Genomic DNA, 16,245 nt, shown 5'->3' on the forward strand with positions numbered 1-16,245 from the left:
TCGCTCTCTCTGTTTCACTCTATAGTTAAGGCGATAGCCTCGAGTACTAGGACATCCGAAAATTCTGATAACTTTTGACTTGCATGGTGGATATGGATTGTCACATTCCTGTTCCCCTCCCGCCCCCCTGACTGGGAATTTTGGGAAAGATTTGTAATAAAAATTAAAAGGATATTAAGAATTCAAAACAAACACTGTTTTCAGCCTATTCTCATTCGTTTTGTGGTAGAGGAAAAGTAAAAATGTGGTAAAGCCGAAGTGCAAAAACTGCTTGGTGGATTTTCACCAAATAAGATAAAACTAGGGCACAAAGCGTTGACTTAATTTCGGGGACAGGTTTAGGGTTAATCCATCCAGTAGTTTTTAAAATATGTGACAGGGAAGGGGTGCCCCCTGCTCCCAATAATATATATATATCTCCCATGGTGCTTTGCAGCACAGAGGTTTTTAGATATGAAAAGCTGTCATTTATAACTTTTTTGCTCGATGCTTACCGGGTTAATGCGCAAAGGAAAAGTGCTCAAAACGCTATTTGGAGGAAGAAAAAGGATGCATTTGGATTAGGCTAGAGGTAGGGAAGGAGAAAGAGAATACCATGTGAAATTGGAGAGTTGGGGTGTTCTGGGGAGCCAGTTACAGTTCAAAAGCCTTTGGATTATCGGGGGAATACTGGGGGAATCTTGCAGGATTCCCGCAGCTACAACAGAAGACGTGCTCGAAAAAGAAAATGTGCCACACTAACAAAAGAGTGAGAGGGAGTAATAGGAGAGGGCCGGGGGAACATGCAGCTTAGGGTAGTTGGGGGACCATGGAAAGAGGGCACTTGGTGAGTGCCTGAGAGGACTGGGAAGAGGTTTGATTTTGGGAATTGGAATAGAGTGGGTGGGGGGGGAAATTTTATACCTACTGTGATCCGTAGGCAGGGGCTAATGGGTCTTTGTACCATTGACCATGGCCAAAGGTCATGGCTAGTGGGCCCCAAAGAAACCTATTGGTGCAACATGTATAGTGGGCACGGCAGAAGGTCAGGGCTAGTGGGACCCAATGAAACCTATTGGTGCAACATGTACGGTGGCCATGGCCACAGACCATGGCCACTGTACATGTTGCACCAATAGGTTTCTTTCGGTCCCAAAGAAACATTTTCTTGCAACCATGGCCACTGGCCTGGGGTAATGGGAACCAAAGAAACCTATTGGTGCAACACGTACAGTGGCCATGACCGGTCGTGGCCACAGGCATGGCTAGTGGACCTCAAAGAAACAAGTTCTTGCAACCTTGGCCACTGGCCATAGCTAGTGGGCCACAAAGGAACGTATGACCTAGCTTTGAAAAGCAATGAAGCGCTTTACAGAGGTATACACCAATACAGATACATAACAGAGCACTTTTCAGTGGTAACAACAGAACAGATATACAGCCGGGTTAGGGGACAGAGGGGGTCAGAGGAGGGATACAGCTGTACCCGGTGGCTGGGAGGAGATGGGCGGGTCGCGTCTAGTGAGTCAGGTTGTGTGAGGGGCGACATGATGGCCTAGGTCTTGAGGAGGAGAAAGTACTTGAAGAGGTGGGTCTTGAGTTCTCTTCTGAATTGTTGGAGCGTGGGGGTGACTCTGATGCTGATGGGGAGGAGGTTCCATAGTCTTGGGGCGTATTGATGCAACAAGTACAGTAGCCATAGCTAGTGGGGTCCAGAGAAGCTATAGTATAACAAACTCCTGGACATTCCATGAAAAAACTTAGTTAATAGAGAGGTAAGGTGATGAGATTTAACATGAAAAAAATGGCAACAAAACCTTTGAAATTCAGTGAAAAACCTTTAAAGGTGATCAGATTTAACGCAACAAAACCCTTGAAATTCAGCACTTGCATTTGAAGCAAGTCCACCTTAACGTTGTGCCCCCTGTTGCGCAGCGTATGAGCAAAATGATGGCATCACAGAGGACATCAATGATGACATCACTGATGAAGGCCCTGGCTAGTAATCCCCGAAGAAACCTATTGGTGCAACATCTACAGTGGCTACAGCCTTTAGCCATGGCTAGTGGGTTCCAAAGAAACGTGTTGGTGTAACACGTCGGAAGGCCATGGAAATTATATGATGCCATCATTGTGATCATATGCTGCACAATGGGGGGTGCAACATTGAGGTGGACTTGCTTCAAATGCTAGTGCTGACTTTCAAGAGTTTTGTTGCATTAAATCTGATCACCATAACTCTCTCTCAACAAAGGTTTTTTCATATCTATCTACATATATATACACACACACACACACACACACACACAGGATTAAATGTCTTTCAGAAATTATAGGTAAAGTAGAATAACTCTTCAGACTGCCTCTGCAAATAGTCCTGCATATTTCATTCAGACAAACGAGTGACCTCCACGCTCTCTGTCTCTCTTAATTGGTCTGCAGTCTAATCTTACAGCCAAGGAAAACCCTCAATTGATCTTCCTTTGAAGATGACTGATTGATGCTTTACGCATGCAGTAATAAAGACTGGCCATTTGCCCCAGGCTAGAATGAGGATATCTTACTCACCATAGTTGTTTTGAAAGCAAAGCTGCTGTCATGCCCATGGGATGTTGTGGTTAAGTCTGGGGCTGTGAATACTGGAAGGGAGATGTGCTCTTGGGATGGAGGGGAAGAAACAGATATATAAATGGCACAGACGTTCCCTGGTTCTCCATTCTCCTAGCAGTACATTGCATGAGTGTTAATTGGCAATGAAATTATATTTTATTTATATTGCACTCGTATACAAGTGTTTCAGAGCGTGACCAGGCAAAAAAGGGAGGGGAACAAGGGAGAACAAAAAATAAAACAGCGATCTTACTAGGCCCAGTGACATTTAAGAAAGCGCAAGTGCATGCGAACGGGAAAAGGGGGAAAGTGCATGGAAGGGGAAGGATGGAGATTGCAGAGCAGAGGAGAGACAGCATTAAATACATATTAAATAAAATAAATAATAAATAAGGGCTATAAACCATGGTAGTGCAGCCAGCAAGTGGAAGGTGAAAGTTAGTCAGAAAGGTATATCTGATAAGTGCAGAATAAAAGTGGGGGGGGGGGCTGTATAGGTACAGATACAGAACCCTAGTGCAGAGGGTGGCCTGGAGGGTGGCAGGGTGAGCAGGTACCTGGTCCCCGATTGACAGAGGGTGACCAGGTGCACGATGCAGAAAGTAAAAACAGATCAACAGGGGAGAAGGGGGCAAAGGCAGAGGCAAAGAGGAAGGTCTTGAGATGCTTCCGGTACCGGAGATGGTTTTCCTCAAGTTTCAAGATGGCCGTGAGGCTGTTCCAAAGGGAGGCACCAGCCGAAGACAGAGATCTACCCCCAGCTTGTTTCTTTGCAAAACGACTAACCCTGAGGGAGTTAGAAGTAGAGGAACAAAGGGCTTGAGAGGAGAGGTATTTACGCAGGGATAGTTGAAAGTATTTTGGACCCATGGCTAGTCATGGTCCAAAATGTCGAACATAGAGAGCAGAGCAATGCTTGAAAAATCTGTAATTTTATTTGCAACTTTACTTAACAAGGTACAGAGCTTTGCAGTAATTGAGCAACATTGCCATGTACTCACTGTTCAGTGGCTGTTACAATAACATGGATGAGCTATGCTCTGCTCGAAGGCCTCCCGTCATCCTCCCTTCTGCCCATGAGAAGTGTACAATATGTGGCTGCACGCCTCATCAAGGGTCTATGCAGATACGACCACATCACCTCTGTCACTCATTGCCCTTCTCTGGCCCTGAAACTTCAAAGGAATTGTCTTTCAGGTAGATAGCAGAGCAGAGCATGTGATGAGGGAAGGTCACTGTTTTTAACTTTCAGGTGAAACATCTTTACACTCACACAAGCCTTCTGTTCCCCGAAGAATAGAAATATTTGCTTTTCAATCTGGTGCATTTACTTTTCATGTGAAGCCTTTTAATATCTTTCATCACGATATCAATGTCCACTTCACTTTATGATCTATATTTGAATGGTTTAGGCCTGGGAGGTTCACTGGTAAACAGTTCCTTTCCTTCGAAACTGTAGAATGCCCACATTTTCAAGGCATTTTTCTTTTGGCAGCAAGGCTGGCAGTGTTGAAACGTAGGCCTCATTCACATGTAATGTATGGTACTCTCATGGCTTTGAATTTAGCATGCAAGGCCCATTTTGTACTCTTACATTTCAGCATTTCAGCATTTTGATGTGTGGCAGTTGCGAGTGATGTGCTCCCTTTTCCCTATCAGTCAACAATGTGCCTTACTAATTCCCTTGTGCAGTCTGTTTTCATTTTTATTTCACATGTTACTTGCTTCAATGGCAGAAGTACATCCCTTTGAATTCACTAGGCACATTGGCTGTGTTTAAGTTTTTAGGTAGATTTTCATTCTGCCAGGGTCCCCGTCCCATGACAAGAACATGTTCTGCACATTTTGGGCCTAACATGGCCTTTCAGTTTATTTGATCCTGGGGATGCCATCATACCCCACAACCCATAAGACTCCAAGGACCACAGGTGCTTCTTAAGCACACCCTTAGAACCCCAAAGGGATTATTCCACCCAATGTGGGTTTTAAGGGGTAGGCTGATTGTCAGAGGGCTCATGTCTCTTTAAGACAGAGACAGGCCCACGTGGACAGGGTCACGTGGGCCATGACGTGGAAGGAGAGAGGAGCCCATGGGACTTTTGAGTAGTATCCTGTTAGACACGAAATAAAGAAGACGTTTGCTTTCCTCCTTGGTGTGTGTCCGTTATTACATAGGCCTAATGGCCACAATACTGATGGCTGCTAATATTTAGTTTTGACTTCACCAAAGTCAGTGCCTTTCCTTAAGGATAGCAACCCCTTAGGCAGGAACCGGTATTAAATACTCTGCATGGGCTGTTCCTGTATTTTATGTTAGCTAACCAGTGTGTGTGTCTTATTTGCAGGTTGCTCTAGAAACGGTTTGATGATTACACAATCATTATTAGAGGGTTGTGTAATATTCTCCATAGCAACGACAAAGGCTGAACAACTACAGTCCTGGCCAATGGCCAGGACATAAAATTACAGATGGGTAGCTATCAACTATTAGGATATGTTCCCCAAAGTAGTCCTGAGTTGTTTATAATCTCAATTAGTTCCCGGCGAGGGCTCAATCAGAATGAAACAAGCATTCTGGTTGGCCCTCGCCAGGACATTACCCGGCCTGGAATCCCTCAGCCGGGATTCCACGGCCATTGTTCCCGGCGGGGGCGTGGCAGCCCCTCAGCCAATGAGAAGGCTCAAAGCGGGGCTATCCCCGCTCCGAGCCTCCACACGCCTTAGCATCTGCTTTCGCCCCCTGCCAGGGACTCAGGTATGTGTTTTTTTTCCCTTTCCTCCCACCTCCCCGCCTTCCCCACCCCATTTACCTTCTGCCTCCTTTGTCCATGGCGGGTGGTGCGGCAGCCTCAAGCCGCGTAGAGGCTCGGAGCAGGGCCATCCCCGCTCCGAGCCTCCACACGGCTGGAGGCTGCCTTTGTCGCCAGCTGGGGATTCAGGTACGTCTATTTTTTTTCCTTTCTTTTCGCTCCCTTTCCCCCACCTTCCCCGCCCTCCCAAGCCCACTTACCTTCTTCTCTGTAGTCTTTCGGGAGCGAATACGCTAGGATCACTTTTGTTCCCAGCGCATTCACTCCTGATGGCTGCCATGGAAAGGGAAAACGGACTCTGTTTTCCCTTTCTCGGTGGCCATTTTATTGGTCTTTTTTTTCTTCTTTTTTCTGTCCCGAAACGCTGCAGTGGGCCAGGGTATTAATAGCAATATGCTCCGGGCGGCGGGGGCATTACCGAGTCAGGAGCATGTTGCTTAATTAGAAGTCGGGATGAAATACGTGCAGTAGTTGAAAGTTATAATGTTATGTTGCACATGGCCCAAGTCCTTCTTCCACCCAATGTGCTGTCCCCATGGACCAGCTTTGCAGGGTAGGAGGCATGAGGGGACTATATAAATCGATATAAAAATAAAAAATGAGGTTCCTACTTTCCTCACCCAACAGCAACCCATAAATGAAAAATAAAATACCTGGCTGAGAATATGTCATAATCCTCCTGTTAGGATGTCATAACAATTGAGCATGAATTCCATAATCTCCTCTTATGATGTAAAAGCAGGCGGATGCAGCATTCAGAAAGGAAGTGAATTTAGCGTTACTCAAATCTCTAATAACATTAACATACAAAACAAAGCAGAGACGAGGACTGCCCCAACCCGCCCAACCCGCAACCTCAAGATCCGGTTTAAAAAAGAAAATCTGTTGCTTAACGATAGACATTTTAAAATGGAAAGGTAGCTCCACTTGTCGAGCATTAATGATGCCATGGTGTGTGTTAGAAAACATATCGTACCTTTAATCTTACTTTTAGTCTCGGGAGGATAGCTCAGGGGCTACGCACTCACCTTGGAAGCAAGATGATGCTGAGTAACACAGGTTCGATCCCAGGGTGCGTGCTTAGAAACCTCTTGGTGTTAAGTGTTTTATAAATAACCAATTATATATATATAAGCTCAAACATTTTCTTTTACTACATGTAGGTGAAATGGATCACTTGGTGGAATTGATGCTATTGTTTTTTTGCAGAGGCAACAGACTGTTGTCTATCCAAATGTTAAAAGTACATTGTTTATTTAAATTAATCAAAGACAATGAAATAAAGTCAATCAAGTAAATACACCCATGCATGCCGTAAGAGTATCAGAATCGTGTGCCTGTCTTCCTTCCTCACCTGCATCCTATTACTGCCCTTACATTGCAGAACTTGCTGAAGGCGGGCAGCTCCTTGCTGGCACTCGAGAACAAAGAGCACTGGAACAGTTTGCTTCAGAACGAACGTGGCAGTGCAGGTCTAATGGAGCAGCTGCGGGAGTACACGGGCACGCTCGCCAGGAACATGAAGCTCACCTACCTGAACCCTGTGGGCCTGGTGACTCCAAACATCAGTGAGTGAACAAACTATTGGTACTGTTTATCCCTGTGTCCTCAGCCGTACTTCCTCTCACAGGCTGCTAGCCTGGCAGGAAGGCGTCTGATACTGTAGCACAGGGGTCTGCTTCCTTTGGCGCTCTCAATGTTTTAGACTAAACCGCCAACAAACCATAGCCAGCTTTGTCAAATATGAGGGTTCATTGAAGCTGTAGTTCAAAACAACTGCAGAGTTGCAGGGGCGCAGACATTAAAACATGCATTCAAAGAGAAGGAGAATTTCTGTTGCCAGGTGAGGCTGTTGATCCTGTGCGAATGGGAGCATCTTGTTTGAGGGGTCCAGGTGTAGGGGGGATTAGGTAGACGGGAAAGGGGGAGAGTGAGGCCAACGTTAGACTCAGTTGAGGCTGAAGGCTAATGGAGAAGAGGAGAAGAGTGAAAAATGGAGCGAAGTCAAGGTGCATGGTGGAGGGTAGTGGAAATAGGCAAATAAAGACCGTGAAGAAAGGGTGTAGATCAAGAAAGATAGAGGAAAGACGGTTGAGCGGATAGGGAAGTGTGGTTGTTGTCTGTGAAGAAAGATTACATTCCGTGTTGGACTAGCATATCGCTATAGGTAACCAAAAGACAGTTAACAAGCCAGAAACAGGAATGTTACTGGTTCTGTGAGATAACGGAAAGTCTGTAGTGAATGGATAGTCGATGAGTGGAAGGAACCCTTGTATGGAAGCAGGAGTAAGGTTAAGGGTGATCTTCATGAAGTACTAGCTCGAATGCCCAAGCAGGGAGTTCCTCTGTTTCTCTTTACCCTTAGCTGCAGACGCCAGTGCTAAATTCCCAGGGGAGAATCAATAAGGCATGTAGGGTGTCACATGACCCTCTGGGAGACAATCACAGCGCTCCAAATGACTTCCTAGCAGGATGCAGGAAGGTTCCTGGGTGTTGTAAGCCCATAGAGCTCCGCTTTGTTGGCAGGACACACAGATGGTAGACAGGGAAAGCAGGATGTGGCACAGAAGAAAACAACTTAAAAGTGAACATGATGGCTTCCCGACCTCGTGTTCCACAGTCCCCCTCAGTGAGTGTTGTACCAGTGAATTCTTTACACACTGTAAGGCATGTTTCATTATATCTGTGCCCCCATGTTTACGCTAAAAGTGCCACAAAAATGTATGTCGGCTTCACCCACTAAAACAAGCTTTCATGCTAAAAGCGCCACAACAATATGTTTGCAGGATTCGTCTGTAAATCACATTTTCACGCAGTGCCCCTAGGCACAACGCACACACATACCCACACACAACACAACACCCACACATACAAACACCTGTTTACACACACCCGACTACCGTTCTCACACGCAAAAAAACACAGGGATGTCATTTCACCAAAATGTCAGCGGTAGGGGAATTGACATAATTTACTCAATGACATGGCCAAAATGACATCACAGGAAGTGCTATCACAAAACTAACCTTTACCATATCATAGGAAGTGGCATTGCTGATGTAAAAAAAATTACAGTAACTGTAAATTGATAAATTAACAATAGTTTCTAAAGTAGACACATTTTGGTTACTAGTCATGGATTATTGTTTTTCTGCTTTTGTTTGAAATGGGTGCAGTCATGAAATGCCAATTATTTACCTGGTTAAACCATCATAGGTGATGGGCACCGCCTCTGTATGCCATCACAGTCTCATATGGATGCATACTGCCATCTTTTATAGCAGTCACCTCTGCTTAGGGGCGTGCAGGGCCAGGAACGACCCGCCAGCCCGAGCTTCGGTATGCCCGAGCGAAACCAAGGCCTCGGCGAGGGCTCAGTGCTGTTACTGGCCCTGTATGCGGTTTTTCTTTGGGGGATTTTCAGCAGACGGAATCCGCACTCATTCTCCCATAAAAAACAAGATGGACTTAGTCCCTTTACTATTTCTCTGGTGGGCAGGCGGAGTGCGGGACTGGAGCACAAAGATAGATTTTGCTGTAAATGTATTCCAGTATTTTAGCTTAGTATCTGGATCCTTTGAATACTGTTGTCCAGAGGGCGTATGAGGCCCATTTGCAGTCAGTTTTAACCATTGTCTTTCTGTCAGTCTTTGATGTATCGGATCTGCTAGATCATGGCTTACAGCGGCATCTTCTGGTTCACCCGATACAGTGACTGCATTCAAGCTATTGCATGAATTCAAAAGCTTATCTGACCTTTCCTGTATCTTTGCAACACAAATATTACATCTGCACACATTTTCAGCAGAGAATTTGACTTTTGCTAAACTGGATCTTGTCAGTCCCCTGTTCCATAATTGTGAGCGTGCCATCAAGCTGGCGAGCTATCTCAGTAGCACTGGAACATGCGGCACACTCATATGCTCAAGGTGACCTCCTGTATGCCATTATAGACTGGGTAGCTTTCACACCCAATACATCAGGCATCCTATCTAAGCAATCAGATACCACCTGCGGCTCAACTTGGAAGTTACCAAAACTGGGATCGACTTGGATGGAACTGCTTTGGGAACCTTTGAAGCTGAGGGATCCTCTAAGACATTTGCTAAAGTGTTCTGTGGTGTACCGTCACCTTTCTTCCTTGTCACCAAACTTGATTTAAATTATAATAATAATTAGTCTTTTTTAGAGAAATATAATGGTCCAGATGCTGTCAACCAATACATTATTACTGAACTTAACAGCAACACACTGTCAGAAATGCTGTTTAGAAGCAACCAGACACTAAACTTTTTTGTTAACGATTGCATGTTACACCACTTTACTGCGAAAGCTAGGGTATTTCCTTTCAAAATCAGGTTGATTCACTTTTTTTGTGCATGTGACCAGACCAATCTCTAATGGACTTGTTGGAGCTCGAAGTACTGCAAAGCCTCTGTAGTGTTTCATGTTGATACTTTCATTGGGACAATTTCTGTAGTCGTCTGTAGCAAACACTAAAGCTTAATCGCTTTAGCCGTCGGCATCATCCTTGTATTTTAGTCTTAAAGCCTGCCTCTGACTGCATTGTCCTAGATTTGTAGAACATGTTCCCTAGACTTAACAATCAGATGTGTTCATGTCATGGCTCCTTACCCAGAATTCTGCAACTTGCTGTATTTATTACATATGATCTAGCACAAAACTTGCCGAAGGCATGCAGAGTAAGATATACATCAGTACAATATGGACTACAATCTCCTAGGACTAAAGTACAAAAGAGAACTTCAAGCTGAAAACATAATGACAAGGGATGAGTATGGCCGGTGGTGGGAAGTTCCGGCACAAGGGCCTTGGAGGAAACATTTAGCCAGATGCCTAACCAATCAGTAGAGGTCCTTGATGAACTGCACTATTGTCTGTGTGCTGTGTGAAAAAGAAAAGTAAAAGAAAACTGAAATCAGCTGAGTCTGAGTGACAGACGGAATCGCATAGCCGATTTAGTTTGCAGTATTCTGCTTCATAAGTGTACAGTCGCCATTTCACAGAAATTGTCCCTTTTGAGCAATCACATCAGGGTTGAGAATATTTCTACCAACAAACCAGATAAAGCTTAGAATCCCTGGGTCCCGAAGTAAAAATGTATTGGTACTGTACACTAAAGGCCAAAGATGACACGTTTGCATGCTACACATCTAAAATCAATTACATAAACTAAAGATTGGTGAAGACGCTCTGCAATAGAACATTCACAGGCCTACATGCCTGGGGGTGACTAGGTAGAGACAGCTCATGTACACCCTTGGTGGACCCATTCCCCACACACTGCGGTGTCTGCAGCCATCTCTGAATACCTAATCCCTTCTGCTTCAAAGACATCCACTAGAGTTACACAGACAGTACCGAAGACCTTGAACTTGGCTGCACCTAGGAGTACATGTGGTACCCCTTTAATAGTCTCAAATGTGCATACAGGTGTAGTCCCAATTAGTAAAGCTTCTGTTGCTATACAAACTGAACGAGATATTCGACCACCTGGTATGGGGGTTATTTCTAAGTCATGTGTGACCCCCCCATTTTGGTGATGCTTCCAATAATCATTTTGAATCAACGGCCGTTGCTAAAGGTAAAGCTTCTACTGCTGTTCAAACCGATTGTGCCGTGGCAATTGCCAATCCGATCTAAGTCATGTTTTGGGGGTTGATTCTTATGGTAAAGTTTCTACTACTATACAAACTGAACAGAACGACAGTGTCTGGGCATGTGTAGGGAGATCCACAGGGGTCTCTCTTGGAAGTCATGGCGCCAGTGATATAGAGTCTGGCACTAAGTATCGGGAAGTAATCTACATGTGTCATCTTTCTGGCCTTCAGTCTATGGCTGCTAATCGGAGTGATTGTTCTGGGCGTGGTACGCCAATGGAGCCTCTACCACTGAAAGCTTGTAATCACCTGGGGGCAGTCAGTGACTTGGGCTTAGTTCACTGTGGTATGCAGGAACTGCATCAGAACTCTGTGGGTGGTGTGCGGTCCAATACGGGTCTGCTTCCACAGCTAGTGTCTTGAGGGGGACCATTGTCTCAGTGTGTTTTCCAAGGAGTTATAACGGGCAGGTGCAAAATAACTGCTTTTGTTGGCCCATTGTGCGTCCCAGAAGCAATTGTAAGCTTAGGGAAGAATTCCAACCTTTTAGAGTCTTGGTGTGTTGGGATGACACACCATTCATACTGAACTGGTCGAATATTCGAGCTCTATTTGCTGAGGTGCCAAATCTAAGGGCAATCTCATCAAAAGACATCGAAAGGATAGAATCTTTCGACCCAGAACGTACTGATCAAGTCTCACTGGACATTGTCTCGAGACTTTTGTTTTATTATTGTAACTGGTTATAAACCTTATACAACTCAACACATAAAAAAGAGTCCAACTCAGTACATTAAAAGAAGAAATTTGTTATCTTCAATACAATTATAAAACATATACATAGACATTTTGAAAAAGTAAATGGAATACCTTGGCCCACAGTAACGGATCCTGTTTCAGTATCACATCACACAGGCTGTTTGGGCCTGATGCACAGGAATTAGACCCATATTTTATAATGGCCTCCAAATTCTCCACTGAGATATCGCTATCCCAGGCCATGTTATATACATTTCCTTTTCCCACAGGTGTCCCACTATATAATTTGGCAAAACGACTCACCAAATCCTCTTCTGTGATTGTGTATAAAGTTACTTGCTCAGGCGTACCCTTCCCCTTATTGACCAGTGTCCAGAAATGTTTGCATTTTTTTAAAAGCACTGCCTCCAGCATAATCTACCCATCCCTTTGAAGAAGGAGGTAATAGCGCCAATCTTTATATGACTGTGCGATTTTGGCTGTCTCATTTATCCTACCATCTTTCACTCTCCTGATTTTAAAACGTAGCTCCCATTTTCTAACTTGGATCTAATCCACACACATGTGCAGTCGTTAAAAGCTCCCACCACTACCCGTCCTTTGGTTATAAGCGTTGACATTTCCTGTAATAAATAGGGGAAAGTTTTCCACGCCCACATCCTTCATTTTTGTCCAAGGGTAGAAGTACCCCAGAATTCCCTCATAAGCCAATTCATATACTCCAGGCCCCTATCACTCGACCACAACCTATTCCTTTGGGTGTTTAATATGATGTTCTTAACTTTTGTCATTGGCATTGAGGTTATCTTTAAATAAAAATATAAACCATAGTTTATCATGGTCGCTCACAGGGCACTTAATTATCTTCAAACAGGTTACCTCACGGCTCAAAGTATCAGAGGACACTGCATAGTCCAACCATGAAATAAGGACATTTCTATGCCATGTAGGTTCCGCTGGAATGTCCCCTGATGCTTGGCTGTTTAATATTGTTAATCCCCAGCATCCCAAAAGTCCCTCCAATAATTGCCTTGTTCCATTTGTAGGCGTACAAACGCGCCTGCGGGATTCCACAGATCACCCAACTCCACTGTAGGGGGCAGACAATGGGAAATAAAATCACCCACAATCAAGGCCTCAGAATCACTAAGTTCCATTTTAAACGTTCCTATCAGTTCGTTCAAGATTGCCAATATATCCATAATCTCTCCGTGAACAGGAAGCCAATACACGTTAATCAAGAGGATGTAGTTACATACAAGGCTTTGCTCAAGCTCAAATAGCAACCCCAGAATCTCTCTTTGGTTACCCGAGATAAGGCTGCTTTTAGTCCCCACCCCCTGTTTAATACAGGTACACAAACCTCCCAATGGTCTTCCCAGCATTAGATCTTATAGCTGCTTGTTGGTAGCAAACGTACCCATCCCAGGCCAAATCTTCCATGGCACACTATTGTGTATTCATCCAGGAGTTCTATCTGTTTCGCATCATTCACTAATTTACCATAGCCCCCGATGTTCCATACTACCATTGAGAGGCACTTTAAGGTGGGTATATCATTCAGATCAACAATGCTGCGCACTCTAGTATTCCCCCGGACCCTGTTTTCAATGCTCCGGTACCTGGTTTAAGGAGGTAATCACGGATAGCCAATCGATATTCCTGAGGCCCCAAAAGCACCCCCCGCTCGATCCACAACTTCCCCATCTCACTCTTTCCCATTATCCAATTTTTTTACCTTCCCACATCCACAAAAGTTACCACAAATTCCTGATTCTTCAGTCTATCACTTTCAGAGAGTGCAGATCCAATTCGAGCGAAAATGGGCAATTGAACAGTTAAATGTGCTTTTTCAGGGAATTCCACTCTCTCAATGTCCGTAGTACAGATAGCCCCCAAGTTCGATATCGGGGCTAAAATCAGAAGTAAATTGTTTCTGTTCAAGCATAAGGACTTCCCCTCCCAAACGTATGGGAGAATTGTTTATGACACCATTATAAGAGAGTCAGCACCTTTAAAGCTAAATAGGTTTTGATGTAAGTATGGGAAGAAGCGTACTCCGCAAGTGCATAATGTGGGGCCTTCTTTGAATGTTAATTGCTTGAAAAACATTGAGATGTCTGCTTCTGAAGGGGTCTGAGCTTGTAGGGAAATGTACAAATTCTGTGCTTAAGATCATATATCATCCGAGAAGAAAGATAGGTTGTGGCTCCCAGGTGTTTTGGCCTCCTCCAGGAGAGTTATCGGATGAAACATATAGAGTGTTGAGAATTTGACTTTTCTTGTATTATCCTAGAAGTCACGTGGCCATAGACAATTGTTTACTGACCACTCCCATGGCTCTTACTGAAAAACCATATGGGGCCTCATTACGAGGTTGGAGGCAGCCATGGAGCTTTTAGCTCCATGGCTGCCTCCAAAACCCTTCCGACTCCGCCCTGGTGAATTGAGCAATTACCAGTCCATTCCGAGGTCGGAGGGACCGGTAATTCCCCATTCACCAGGGCCATTCCCCATTCCCATTTGAGCCCCCATTGGGCTTAATGGGAATGGGGAAGGCACTAATAAATGTACTGCAAATTGCAGTACCGTTATTAGGTCTAGAGTCCCTTTGCGGGTCCCGTCTTTAACGCCTGCAAAAACCAGGCGTTCAGGAAGGACCCGCAAAGGGAACTCGTGGTAGGGAGGTAAGGGATTACCGGCACCGGTGCCGGTAATCCCTTACCTCCCACCTCGTAATGAGGCCCATGGTCATGTTGTTTCAAGAAACATGGCTGATGTCCTGTCCAGTTTTGGATGGTTACAAGATATGCTTTTAGCCTGCAACTCTGGGCGAGGGGGTCAACCTGCAGGGGACTTGATGTGTGCCATAAAATATTCTCCTCTGATTTCCAAAATTAAAGATTTTAGCCTACAGGAGGGTGCCCACGCGATACAAATCTCGTTACAAATTGGTAAGCATCCTTGGAAGATCTTATTTTTAAACATTCATTGGCATATTGGGGTTGCATTTTGTCCACAATTGGAGGTGTTCTAACGTGGAGAACCTTGTATATGCACCGGAGGACTTGAACTCTTCATGTTCTACTGACGACATAGATCTGCATAATTTAGATGACTTGTCATCCATTGTCATTAATACCAAGAAGGGAAAACATTGCTTAAAGTGGCTCAGCACTTTTACTGCCCTTGGCTTATCCAAATTAAATCGGTGCACTAATGGAGGTATACCCGCGAAGTATTGAAAAAGGCTTGAAGCAAACCCTTTCATCTGAAATGTGAAAGTAGGATAGTCCATTCGAGCTAAGTCACACATTCCACAATGCCTCCTATAGCCAATGCTGCAGGGTCACCTCCCGTTCTGAGCCACATCAGCAAGGAATTGTAAGTATGCACATTAGCCCAAATGTGAGCATTTTGCTAGGAAATTGTCTTTGTCTTAGAGGGCAGTGGTACTTTATATATAGCTTAATCAACCGAAGACAGACATTTAGCAAGGCTGCCAGTACTACGGCATACCTGGTTTCACCCTTATTAGGTATCCGTCAGGTTCCAGCTTGGAAGGTATCCTAGAAGACAGTCGAAGGGTGTTTGTAGAATTTAGAAATACCACAGTATCTAGCGAAGAGTCTCTGAGGCGTTTTACGTGAGAGCATGTGGGATAGTGCAAGCTTTTTCCTTAACTAAGATTCATTCAGGGAGTTGGGCCAACCCCTGTCCAAGATGGTGGAGACTCTTTGCAAAACTGATTGGATGAGAGAATCTCATGAGTTAGTTTGGAACCTTAAAGAGAATTCTGAACTGCCTTTCATCCAGGACAGTGTTTGAGGAGGTCACAGTTTTTAAGAGCTCCAGAAAGAATTAAGAAGAAAGTAAGTAAGAAAAGTATTTAGGGTGAGGAAGTAGAGAAAGAATTTCAGAGAAAGAAACTCCATCAACCAGAGAGATAAGTGAATAAAAAATCCATGTTATTTTCAAAAGATTGTAATTTTATATAGTTCACTTCAGTAGAAACTGTAGTGATTAACTGTTTCATAGTTAATTTCAGGGCACAGTTTTCCAAACATTAAAAAGGAGGTCATTTAAAAACTACAAATGTAGAGTTCTGTAAAGGGACTGCTTTCAGGAGTGGAGTATATAAATACTTCAGGAAATTGCATGAAACAATGACATCAGGATTGTATAGCTGAGCAAAATAGGATTCAAAACTTGTCAGGCCCAACCATTGGGGCAGCTGCACAAAACAAGGACTCTGGCAAACTAGAGAAAGGAACATACTAGCATGGTAGGAGAGCAGCGGCCACTACAACGATGATGCATTGTCGAAAAAACTAGACAGCACAGGGCACAGTGTGACCGTTAACACGTCGTCGTTGCCTGACAAATAAAGGTCGAATACTAAAGCCTGTTATTAGTGCGGGAGCGCCGTGGGTTATTTTCTAATACAAAGTGCGTTAGAAGCCGCT

General features: G+C 44.4%; 1 protein-coding gene across 3 annotated transcripts in view; it reads left to right on the forward strand.

Moving 5' to 3' along the window:
* Positions 1–16,245, forward strand: part of CELSR3 (cadherin EGF LAG seven-pass G-type receptor 3) — a 968,624-nt gene that overhangs the window by 750,578 nt on the left and 201,801 nt on the right. For all 3 annotated transcript variants that reach the window (XM_069643335.1, XM_069643336.1, XM_069643337.1), the window contains one exon: positions 6,784–6,967. In XM_069643335.1, the coding sequence (XP_069499436.1) occupies positions 6,784–6,967 (184 nt within the window). The remainder of the gene's footprint in view (positions 1–6,783; positions 6,968–16,245) is intronic.

Source organism: Ambystoma mexicanum, chromosome 2p (genome assembly GCF_040938575.1).
Source record: "Ambystoma mexicanum isolate Mex_15411 chromosome 2p, UKY_AmexF1_1, whole genome shotgun sequence".
Lineage (NCBI taxonomy): Eukaryota > Metazoa > Chordata > Amphibia > Caudata > Ambystomatidae > Ambystoma > Ambystoma mexicanum.